The sequence below is a fragment of the Marmota marmota genome, unplaced genomic scaffold (assembly GCF_001458135.2).
Source record: "Marmota marmota marmota unplaced genomic scaffold, marMar, whole genome shotgun sequence".
NCBI classification, from domain to species: domain Eukaryota; kingdom Metazoa; phylum Chordata; class Mammalia; order Rodentia; family Sciuridae; genus Marmota; species Marmota marmota.
In genome coordinates this window covers 22,983,915-22,996,840 of record NW_025999949.1, presented here as the reverse complement: position 1 = coordinate 22,996,840, position 12,926 = coordinate 22,983,915, and the positions used below count along the sequence as shown (strand labels likewise).

General features: G+C 40.0%; 1 protein-coding gene across 7 annotated transcripts in view; it reads right to left on the bottom strand.

Annotated features, from left to right (window-relative positions):
* Nsmce2 (NSE2 (MMS21) homolog, SMC5-SMC6 complex SUMO ligase) overlaps nt 1–12,891 on the bottom strand; it is a 224,494-nt gene extending 211,603 nt beyond the window's left edge. For all 7 annotated transcript variants that reach the window (XR_007347192.1, XR_007347193.1, XM_015486465.2 and 4 more), the window contains exons 1-2: nt 12,752–12,891; nt 3,387–3,557 (exon numbers count right to left, since the gene is read on the bottom strand). Coding sequence is in view for 5 of the 7 variants with exons in the window: in XM_015486465.2 (XP_015341951.1) it covers nt 3,387–3,543 (157 nt within the window). In the remaining 2 variants the exon portion in view is untranslated. The remainder of the gene's footprint in view (nt 1–3,386; nt 3,558–12,751) is intronic.
* Between the last annotated feature and the right edge of the window lie 35 nt (nt 12,892–12,926).

Sequence of the window (12,926 nt, the reverse complement as noted above, 5' to 3'; positions counted from 1 at the left end):
ATCATTTGCTTATTTTTCTTTGTTCCATTTTGTTTTGCCATATTGGACATTAATACCAATGGCACAAAAGCAGTTTTGTGAGAAAAACTGCTGGAGCCTCAGCATAAACCAAATTGTACTAGTATAAGTCACTGTATTCCCACCATGCACTCACTGGTAAAACAGATGCCAAATTCACTTAAGAATGTCCTTAATGTACTAGTACAACTTATTAAGTTTATTAAATCTCAACCATAAGCATAAAGAAAATATCCTTTAATATTCTGTGATAAAATAGGAAGTGTGTATAAAACATTTCTGCTGCATATCAAAGAAAGATGGCTATCTCAGGAGAAAAGCTTGAAAACTGACACTTGGGTATCTGGCAGACATTTTCTTGAAAATGAATAAAGTGAGCCTGTTAACTTCAGAGACAACTAACAATATTTGTTGCTAATGAGATTTTTAAAGAAAAAATTAAATTTTGAAGAATTTGTGTTCACACTTATAAATCTGAGAATTTATGACTTTTTGATGAGATCAGTGGTGACATTAATTATTTGTAGGCTTGTAACATCTTTTCAGTTTTCCCATTGTTCTTCATTTTATTATGTCCCATTAAAATGGTGAGCTCTGTGAAGGGAGAACTATTTAATAATAGTGTCCTTAAGACCTAGAACTCAATTATACAAAGAACAGTCATTGGATACATATTCACTGACTACCTTACTATTCTGACTGATGGTATTAAATAAAATGTGTATATGTGTATTTTTGTATGCCTCTGTTATGTATGCATATGTATACTGAGTTCACAAGTATTCTATGCTCCTGGTGACTCTACATCTCTCAAAGCTCTTTATCCCATTTTTCCCCATATAACTTTCTTACAATTTGCCTTAAATTAGCTTTTCTTGGTAAATGAAAAATCATGTATTCGCTACAACACTGATCCAAATAATCAAAATAAATAATCCATTTTTTTAAAAAAAATTTTTTTACTCATACATGGACACAATATCTTTGTTTATTTTTATGTGGTGGTGGGGATCAAACCCAGGGCCCCACATGTGCAAGGCAAGCACTCTGCCATTAAGCCACAACCACAGCCCAAAAAGTAACCCATTTTTTAAATACATATTTAATAACTATGACTCTAAAGGAGGGGTTGGCAAACTACTGGCTGTTTTTGTAAATAAAGTTTTATTGGACTACAGCCATTTCCACTCATTTACATACTATGCATGGTGGCTCTGGCACTACAACAGCAGAATTGCAGAAGTTTATGAGACTACATGGCTCACAACTCTTTGAAAATATTTGCTATGCAATTCTTTATAGAGTAACTGCAGATGCCTGCTTGAGAATACAAACTTTTTGGAAAAATTGTGCTCATTTTTATTTTTAAATTATACAAAGTAGAGCTGTAGCTGTAGCTCAATGGTAGAGTGCCTGCCTCTCATGTGTGAGGCACTGGGTTCGATCCTCAGCACCACATAAAAATAAATAAATAAAGATATTGTGTCCGTCTACAACTAAAAAGAAAAATATTTTTAAAAATTATACAAAGTATATTGTGCTTTATATCAAAATATACTTCTTATTTGAAATCAAATAAAACAAACACAAAACTGTTGCTAAAACACCTACACATTTTCAATGTAAATTCTGAAAAGAAACTAATACAATTCCCAAGGAGTATGTGCCCTAGTTCTTCTTTCTTATGGCTTAAGATCTTATTATCACTTTTATCCAGGCCTACCTACCAAAGCCAAATATCCATTACCACCAAATCAGGCTAGGCAGAATTAAAACTTTTAACGGTCTCACATCAAACAAATGGTGACTTCTGCTGCTAGCCATGAGCATGGGACTAGTCCACTGCCATAAACAACTGCTTGCAGACAGTGGGACAACAGCAAAATGATACTGTAATTACTGAAAATGGGAAAACAACTGAGACCTGGAGAGTTTATTTGAATGAACAGTTCATAGTCCTGCTTTTAAAGCCAGTAAAAACCGTATTCATTTTTATTTTTAAAAAAATTCATAGTCTTTAACATACATACTCACAATGTCCTTGGGATGAGGCAGCTATAGACAGAATTAGCTGGCAAAAATGCTAAAACAGTATTATAAACAGACTTCATGTATTCAAGAATGCAAAAGAAAACATAAGCAAGACAGAAAGAGAAAGGGAAAAGAGTTTCCATTTAATTCTTTATTATGTCTTCAACAACTGAAAGAAATTAAAAATCTGAAATTAAAAATCCACTGATAGAATTAACAGATTAGACACTGCAGAAGAGGAATGAACCTGAAGATAGTAATAGAAACTAATCAAATTGAGGGACCAGGATGTAGTCCAGTGGTATAGTTTTTGCCTGGAATGCAAAAGGCCCTGGATTCAATCCCCAGCACCAGACCACAAAAAGAAAACAAACTATTCAAATTGAAACCACAGAGGAAAAGGATTGAAAAAAATAAACAAACTAAGCCCCGGTGATTTATAAGACAATATCAAATAGCCTAACACATACATTACTGGAATCCTAGAAATAATGGGAGAGACAGGGAAAATCCTTGAAGAAACAGTAGTAGAAAGGTTCCCAAAATTTGGTGTAAATGATTAAGTCCACAGATCCACAAAACTCAAAGAACATCAGACAAGATAAACAAAGACAATCACACCAAGGCACATCACCAATTGCTCAAAACCAGTGAATGTCATTAAGAACAAAACAAAAAGATTATGTTGCTCCCCTCCATATGTCATATAAAATAGACAACTCTAATCCAAACAAAGTAGGCAATGTATTTCTAGATTTTCTAATTGAAAAAAAAAAAAAAAATGAGGGTAAAGTTCATCAAAGTTGAACTTCTCTCATTTTGTAGAGAGCTTCCTTCGCTGGTATCCCTAGCATTACCTTAGTCCATCTGTTGGATAATCAAGAATGGACAATCTGGAAAAGAACAGTAACACAACCCATTTACAGACCTTAGAGTTCATGAATGTCACAATCTTTGGGAACTGCATGTCCCCTGAGATCAGAAGCTTTCATGTCTTTGACCATCTATTTCTAGTGTAGTCTCTAATGAAGCACAACCACGTGAATACAAAGGAATGAATCAGTCTAGTTCACCCTCAGTACACTGGCATGTGATGTACAGAGCAAGGTATAAAAACAGATGTACAGAGGGACTAAATGACTGTCCCAAGAATATTCAAAAGACATCCTTAGAGTAATGCTACCACACAATGTTATCTCAAAGTAGAAATAAAAAAACAAGCTTTAGGGGTTAGGGATTTAGCTCATTTGCAGAGCACTTGCTTAGCACATACAAGGCACTGAGACCAATTCTCAGCACCCGAAAAAAAAAAGAAATGAGCTTTAAGTTTTACTTACTCTGAGTTTCCACAAGATCCAAAGCCACACTAGACACTGTGTCCATTCCGGAGCTGATACAGGATTGGAAGGTTTTTAAGGAAGAGAGAGCAGACTCTACACCACTGAAGGATATGAAACCAGTTGAACCTGAACTTGAACTGGAACGCCCTGGCATCTTGGAATTATTACCTAAATTTTAAACACAGTAACAAGAGTTGTATGTTAGAAAAATAACCATATATGAAAATAGGAAAGTTGTAAATAATCATATGACTATATCCAATATCCAGGTGCCATACTATTATCTACATTCAGTGTCCCCTGAAAGGACACGAGAGCATCGTGCCATCATCTGGGCCACCAAACACCGATGCACACAATACAGGATGAAGGTTAACTGTCTTCATTTTTTAAAGCAGGTAGAATACCCTCTTCCAAAAGATTCTTTGATTCTCTGAAGAATTCAGTAACAGCCTAAAACATAAAACAAGTTATCCATGATGCATTTTTCTAAAACAAAAAAACAATAATAATAAAAGCCTAATAAGGCAGGATTTTGAAAATCTATAATTTTGGGGGGTGGGGAGATACCAGGGATTGAACTCAGGGGCATTCAACCACTCTACCACATCCCCAGCCCTACTTTATATTTTATTTAGAGACAGGGTCTCACTGAGTTGCCTCGTCATTGCTGAGGCTGGCTTTTAACTCACTATCCTCCTGCCTTAGCCTCCAGAGCAGCTGGGATTATAGGCATTCGCCACCACACCTAGCAAAAATCTGTAATTTTTAACTTATCAGATATATTTGCAGTTTGAATTCTGAAAACTGTAAAAATTACCTGACTGCTTCTCCAAGTTCTAGCACATCTATAAACTTGGGAGACCCCAAGATTCAATAAAAGCAAAATTTCTGTGTAGACTTCTCATCTTCTGTTAATTCATCCATTTTAGCAGATTCATTTATTACCTTTATATTAAACTCCCTAAAACTCTACTTTCAACCACCCAATCTTTAAGCTTTGGACTTCTTTATGTAAAGTGCCTACAGAAAGACATGTTTGCTTAATTCAGAAATCATCTGAAATTCAATCCACTGAAATCAATTAGAAAAATAAAACCCACAGAGGCTTACTAGGCTGGGAGGCTGGCTGTTCCTAAGGCTGTATGGTAACAGAAAGACATTTTCCTGGAATCATGAACTCAGACTCTACAACTTTACTACTGTGTGACCACAAGCAAACTGAACACCCCAGAAAAGGCATGGGAAGGAGTAATCATGACATGGACTAGCATCCAGTACACAGTCAATCAGCATGGGAACCTGCCCTTCTTTCTTAGTAGACAGCTATGCACTATCTCTGGCATTTCCTCCTCTCCATGACAACCATTTTTACCTCGCATTTGTACTACTACTGTAGTTTCTCAATTATCTCCTCCTGAATTAGGTCCATTCACTCAAATAGGGCCTTACCATGTCTATCTTTAGACTCATTAAAAACAAAGGGTACAGTGACACATAAGATGCTGATTTTTATTTCTAAGGTTTTAGTTTAGTGCAATCATCCACAATTACAACTCACTGACAATTCGAAGAATTCAGTCAACAAATATTTAATATAAGTACCTCCTTAAGTGTATGGCACTTCTAGCATGGAAATGTCATAATTTTCAAGATGAGTGCTCTTAAGACTCATTTTCAAGCACTATTTTGTTTCTTTTCCTTCAGTGAAAACCTACCATATGCCATGCACTATTCTAGACCCTAGAAATACTCAGCCTCTCATCAGCAGAGCTCACAGTTGAGCAGTAGAGGGTGGGAGGGCAGCAGAGGGAGGGAGGCAGACACAAAAGAGGAGGGGAGGGGTGGGGGGGAGCAGTGTGGGAGTTACTGAAAAGTGGAGGCACTAGTAATGCTTAACTTTGCCTTAAGTGATCAAAGACACCAAGGCTAACTGATCTTACCAGGATAAAGAAAGAAATTTAATGGATGGAGAGAAAACCATCCAAGAAGAAGAAAGGAATATAGGAATAAAGAGCAAAGACATTTGCAAAGAATATACAACTCTCTACAACTATTTGAATTTTCCTAATTACAGAAAAATAATACCCTTTTACGACTCTTTACAAATTTCCAACTCTTCCTCCTCCATCTTCACCACAAACTAAAAATCTCATTTCCTATTTCACTGAGGAAACACAAACAGAAGAGATGTTTTACAAGTTCCCACTGCTTGCCTCTTCCTTCCTCTGCCTTCCTTTTTGATAACAGGAGTAATCTGTGCCTGCTCCTTGGCAAGCCAACCCCCCACCACTTATCCACTAGATCCTTCCCTTCTCTACACACTGTCCCAGTAATTCTCCCTGTTCTCCTGATTCCCTACAGCAAACAAAGGAACCATTATTTCTCCTACCTTAAAGAAAACATCCTCCCACTTTCCCTTTAGGTTCACCCATGGTCACCACCCCCATTTCTCTGCTCACTATTATAGCAAAACTCTTTCACAGATTTTTCTGTCTCCAAACTCTTTCCTCTCATTCTCTCTTGGACCCACTCCTGCCAGCCTTCCACCCCAACCACTCAGATGCAACTGCTCTTACAAAGATCACTACTACAGTCCCTATCTCCTTTGACCTATCAATCAATAGCATCTGGCACAGTTCATCATCCCTCCTTCCTGGTGCACTTTCTGACCTGCCTCCCCTGCCCGGTTGCTCTTCTATCCATAGATGGTTCTCATTCTCTGCTGTTCCTCTGCATCTGCCTGAGTGCCATATGATGGAGGGCCTCAGCATTCAGAATTTGGTCTCTTATTCTTTTCCATCTATATAAAAATCAAGTACAACCCTGCCTCAGGGCCATGCCTCTCTGTTTCTTCTGCCAGGATACCTATCTCCTAAATATCTACATTGCCACCTTTCTCACTTCCCTAAGGTCTCCCTTCAAATGCCTACCTTCGATGCCCTATGCAAAATAGCAAGTGCTCCCCATCCCCATCAGATTTCAGGTCATTCCCTCTTCTCCTTTGTCTGTTTTATCTTTCTTCACAAGAGATACTACCAAACAACATTCTTTTGTTTATCATGTTTATTGTATCTACTTCCCAATTAGACTACAAGTTCCTTAGGGACAAAGTCTTTGTTGTGTTCACTGCTTTATGTCAAGCACCTAAAATGGAGTGGCACACATAGCCGTTCAGTAAAGTTATGGTGAAATAATAAAGGAGTGAAACATGACATGTACCCCGGACACCTAAAAACAGTGCATCTCTCCCTCACAAATCTCAATGCTGGCAAATCCTAATGCTGGCAAGCTCAGGCTTAGTGCCCTGGTCACCTCTCTTCTCCATCCTCTCCCACCCACCCAGGGCTCCCAGCCAGTCCCATTCCATGTAAGTACTATCAACAAGAACACTGAACACCCAACACCTCCCTTCCCACTTCCCTACCTGCTCTCAAACCTTTTCCTTTTGTAGTAGGTTCCATCTTACTAATTTCCACTTTTTAAATCAAAAACCTTGATCATATTTAATCCTCCTCATCAAAATCAAACTCATCAAAACTTTTGTCAGAATCCCACCATTCTCACCAATTCTACTGTTACTACCTGATTAAAAACGCTATCTTTGTGTTTGTCAGCTTTTTTTGGTGTGATCAAAATATCTGACAAGAACAATTTAGAGAAGGAAAAGTTTATTTGGGGCGCTATGATTTCAGAGGTTCAGTACATGGTCAGCCAAATCCATTGTTCCAGGCCTGAGGCAAGGCAGAACATCATGGAGAAATGGTGTGGCAGAGGAAAGTTGCTCAGAGCCTGGCAGCCAGGAAGCAGAGAAAGACAGTACAAGGAGCTGCAGACAAGATCTAATGCCCAAAAGTATGCCCTCCGGTGACCCACTTCCTCCAGCCATACCCATCCAGCATAGTGGTACTTTCACTAATGCAGTTACAGCTCTTGGAATCTGATCATCATTTCCCCTGTGAACATTCTTGCATTAACATAGGAGCTTTCCCAGGGACATTAAGGATCCAAACCATAACAGCCTCCAACCTGGTCTCCCAGATCCCAACCTTATCTTTTCCACTCAATTCTCAAAACAGTTACCCTGAAAGAAAATTTGAAAATGTACATAAAATCAAGTGGCTCCCCTGTTCAAAACCCTCTTCCCACTTCCTGATTCATATCAAATGATACCCAAAGGGCTTCATACCAACAGTGGTTCCCCAAATAGTCCATAACCAAGTAGCATTAGTATCACCTCTGAACTTGTTAGAAATGCAGATTCTCGGGCCCTAACAACCTGTGTTTGAAGACATTCTATGTAATTCTTGTTGTGCTATACCTAGGCTTCAGTGTTAGCACATCACCTGACAGGGCTGCTGAAACCCTGATTGCTGGGCCTCAACCTTGCAATTTCTAATTCAGTAGGTATTAGACCAAAGAACCTGAACTTCCAACAAACTTCCAGTAATGCGGATGCTGCTGATCCAGGAATCACGCTTTGAAAACCACTGCTCTACAGCACATGGTCAGGTGCTGTAGAGCAGTGGTTTTCAAAGCGTGACTTTAATAACCTAGGCATGATTTTAACCTTAGGGTATTTGCACTTGCTGACAAGAGAGACAGGGATGCCAATAATGAAAACAGACAATAAAAAGAAGGAAGGTCGGTCTTAACTCCATGTTGCCTATATAATAAAATTTGGCATTATGAGCAGAGTAGCCAAAGCCTTCCACAAATCCAAAGCCTTTTTCCAAGACCAAAACATATATTCCATGTAACCATAACTACTCAATATTCTGAGAAAATTCAATCAATTTCTGCAACAACCCTTCAACACAAGCTTGAAAGAGAACATATGCATATTAGAAAAATAAACCAAGTACTATGAATTCAAAAGAGAAAGAGATTTCAAAACCCTGTACACTAAGAGGTTCAAAAAAGAAATGACCACAAGCATAACTGAGGGAAGACATGGTCTTCAATGATAAGAAGGCGGTTAAGCTAGATTAGGATTGAGGAAAGTTTAAGTTATCCAGAGAGAGCATCTGACGTGAAGAAAAAATTATAATGAAAAGCGGTCATGAGGTAGGAAAGTGGGGTGAGCCCCCTTCACCTGGCATACAGGGACAAAGGGAAGGAAAGAAAACTGGATTTCATTCCTTGGCAGGATAGTGTAGGGGGTCGTCAGGGAAGGATAAAGAATAATCCACTTGAGCCTGAGTGTCATCAAATACACTTTTAGCTTTATGTATTTTAAAAACTTTACCTTAAAAATAAAGACCAGAAGCAAACATAGTAAAATGCTATAGATGTTAAAATCTGGGGATCAAAAAGGGTTCTCGGGCTGGGGCTGTAGCTCAGCAGCAGAGCACTTGCCTTGTACCTGTGAGGCACTGGGTTGGATCCTCGGCACCACATAAAAATAAACAAATTTTAAAAAAGGGGGGTTTTAAAATTAACACCAAAAGAGAGAAAATATGAATATAAATTAAAACCCAAAGGTGATTTTTAAACACGTGCATTTGGTGAAAGAGGGTGCTTATTTAGAATCCCACTTTATTTCCCCAAACAAGTTGGATTATTTTATACAATATAAATAAAAATGTATCCAAAAACATGTAAAAATACAAAAATCTTTAAAATCAGAGTCAAAACTCAGAAATTAAAGGGAAAACCAAGTATATGAGAGAGAATGCAGCCATGCAGGCTCTAGGATTCTACAGGGCATTACATTTGTAATACAAATTTAGCTGTGAACTTCCTGACAATCAAAACAAAAGTGAAGGTTACTTTTCCCACAAAGAAGAAAGTACACCAGGAACATAGGAAAAATAAAGCTTTCCAGAGCAACTAAGGCAGTACAAATTATTATGAGATAAAAAGAGTTACGTTTAAAAAATTCTCAGTAATATCCCTACAATAAATGCAACAGCAAACTTCCTAGGACTGTTTCATAAGACTATTTCACAGGGTAGACTAAAGACAGGACACTTGTGACAGATATCAGCTGGTGCCCAGCAAAGCCATTTCTTCTTCAACCTAGTCAAACAGCTGTTGAACCACTGCACTTCACAGTTTTCCTTGCACTTAGGTGTGGCCTATGATTGTACTCAAGGCAATGAAATATGAGCTGTTTCCAGGCCCAGTCCATAAAAATCTTTTTCCACACTTTCTCCATACACACACTCTCCTGTTTGGTAGATGATGGGCTAGTGAGTGACTTTACAAGATGAGACCCACCAGGTGAGATGGCACACACCTGTAATCCTAGTGGTTCGGGAGGCTGAGACAGAAAGATAACAGCCTCAGCAACATAGGGAGGCCCTAAGCAACTTAGTGAAACCCCGTCTCTAAATAAAATATAAAAAGGGACTGGGGATGTGACTCAGTGGTTAAGCACCCCTGAGTTCAATCCTTGGTACCAGACACAGTAAGGAGGCAGCCACCTGCAAACTTTCTTCCTAGAAAGTCCCCACCTGAATCTAACCACACTAGCTAGCATCCTGATCTTGAACTTTAAGCCTCTGGAACTATGAGAAATAAATTTCTGTAGTTTAGGTCACCTAAAATTCTATGGTATTTTGTTGTAACTGTCTAAATTAAGACATAATTTATACATAAGGGTTAATGCAGTTCAGGATAAAAAGAAACCTACCACACAGTAGTTATCCTTTATTATTTGTTTGAATAGGAAATTCACATTACTCCAGTGAAACTTCACTCCTACAGAGAACTGAGGAAAACTAGTCATGACCTTCTGTTATCTGGACTGAGAAGCAAAGAGAATAAATGAAACAGAAAGATGGAATAGACATACTTTTTTTCCCAATTTTTCCCAATAAGTAAAACTAAGTTTGTAAACCAAAGGCAATCCCTGACTCAAACACCTTATCTGACATGATTTCGCAGTCACTCTATTTTGTGAAACACTACTTACTATCTACCATGATGTTCACAGTGCTTCACAAATAGCAAGAGCTCAGAAAATATCCTCTAAATGAATCAATCAACCATCTGCCTCAGTCAGACCCTAATCGCTTTTCTTTCATTTTCTCCTTCACATACACTACTCATAATTCCAGCTCAAGACTTTGTTCATCCTGCTCCCACCATGAGAATACCCTCCCCTCTTCACTTTAGAATCTGCTACCATCTGCTAGAATCTTGTGCTCCCCCAACCAAAAAGTATGTTGAAAACTAATACCAAGGTTAGTATTAGGAGGCTGGGCTTTGGGGAGGTGATTAGATCCACCCACCTGAATGGGATTAGTGCCCTTATAAAGGACTCTACAGAGAGCTGCCTTATCCCACTACCAGCAAGAACTCACCAAGTAAGTAACCACCTACAAACCAGGAATTAGGGCTTCATCAGGCACTGAGTCTAATGGCCCCTTGACCTTGGAATTCTCAGCCTCCAAAATTGTAAGAAATAATTTTGTTGTTTATAAACCACCCAGTTTATGGTGTTTTGTTACAGCAGCTGAACTGACTCTGATACTTTCACACATTCACTTTCCCTGACATGAGTGTTGCTTTTTGCAGTCACTTTGCCCATACTCCAGGGTACATTTAGCAACATCTGGAGACATTTTTGGTTGCTGGGGCGGGGGATGGGGGGGCAGTACTAACTACTAGTGGACAGAGGCCAGGGAGGGTGCTAAACAACCTGGCTGCACAGGACAGCTGGTCACTAAAAAGAATCATATGCCCCCAAATATCCACAATGCACTGGTTTAGATCAATCTCTTCTTGGTTCGTTCCCCAGGTAACAGCAATCTTTATGTTACCTTGGAGACCTATGAGCTCCAAGACAGTTTAAAACAAATTGATGTTTTATGAGGTCTTCCCTTGCATGCTATTTTGCCTCCCCTGACGAACCTGGAATATTCTTCATATTCTTTGATTTGCTATTCATAATAACTCAGCTCTCTTCCTTTAGTCACGTGAATACTTATATTTTCCTCTCAACGCTGCCTCGCCAGCACTGTTCCTATTATTCTTCCTTGGATTATCCCAGTCCCTTATAAAGGAGTGCCAATATCATCTGGCCTCTGGAATCCCTTTCCTGCACCCTACCCCTGTGCTCTTATCAAGCTGTCAGTTCATAAGGGAAGAATCAGCAACTCAACTTCTGTCACAAGCCCATCTGAAATGTTCCATCATTAATGCAGCTGCACACCCCAACCTGGAATAATCTGTCCCTTTTTTTACATATCCACTGCATTACTTTTAAGGCACACATTTTTCTTTGCATCCTAGTTGCATATGCTTTATGACCCTGCTAAATTGAAAGAAAAAATTAAATGTTAAATTACACATAACATAGAATTTTACCATCTTAACCATTTTTAAGTGTACAGTCCAGCAGCGTTAAGTACATTCACATTGTTATACAACCAATCTCTAGAACTCTTTTTATCTCACAAAACTAAAACTTTACAACTATTAAACAACTCCCATTTCCTGGGCTCCTAGCTCCTGGAGAAAGCAGAAACCACACTGTACTTTCTGACTCTGACCTTGACTACCTTCTGTACTTCATATACAGGGAATCATATAATATTTGATTATATCACATGATTAATAATTGGCCCTGTCGGTAAGGCCAATTATTAATGGGAAAATAAAAATGCTTCTCTTGCCTCTTCTCACCTGACTGTATGACACCACCATAGGCTCCGAGTAAACACTTCCTAGACAACGTGCTGGCCTCCTGTAAGTCCCTGGTAGCCTGTGTCTCCTTTCTTAGCATGCCAAGAAACATCTTTCTCCCGGAAGCCTTCTCTTATTCATGCAGTCGTTTGTTCCCTCTCTCATGTAACCACTGTCCCTAGCACACTCACGTACACACACACTTCCACGTAAAACTCTTCGCAGCTATTTGCTCAGACGTCTGTGGTTCCTTCACCCTCGGAGTTCCCTAAACTAAAATGCTGACATATTCTGGGAGCTGTTAAACAGCTTCTCATACAAAATAGGTAACCAATAAAGATTTGTTGAAAGTCAGGGAAACAACAAAAACGCCACCATTTCTCGGTCACCTACAAGGGACCACAAATGGTGCCCCGGCGCCTGGTTCTCACTACCGCTAATCCTCACACCAATCTCGAGAAGCGAAAAGGAAACTGAGACCGGGTTCAAACCTGAATAATTCCTGGTCCGTCCGTCCGTCTGTCTGTCCCCCTCGCCCCGACACACACAGCGCGGAAGGACGGAGGGACGGCCTCTCCCAGCCTGGGTACCCGGCAGCAGCCCCGCTGAGGTGACACGGGCCAGGACCGCAGCCCGGGCTAGCCGACCCGGGGCCGGTCCCTGTGGCGCGCCCAGAGCTAGACAACTCCCGCCGCGCTGGCCACCACCATCCCCCGCTCCCGCCTCACCTGGCAGCACCACCCGACTCGGTCTGCTGCACCCGGAGTCCGCACACCCGGACCCCAAATCCTCTCCGCAAAGCCAGTCGCGGCAACGGCCAGCGCGGGCTCCTGCGTCATCAGCCGTCGCCCGCGATGGGGTCACGTGACGCCCCGCCCTGCTGTCCATCTCTTCGGTCATGTG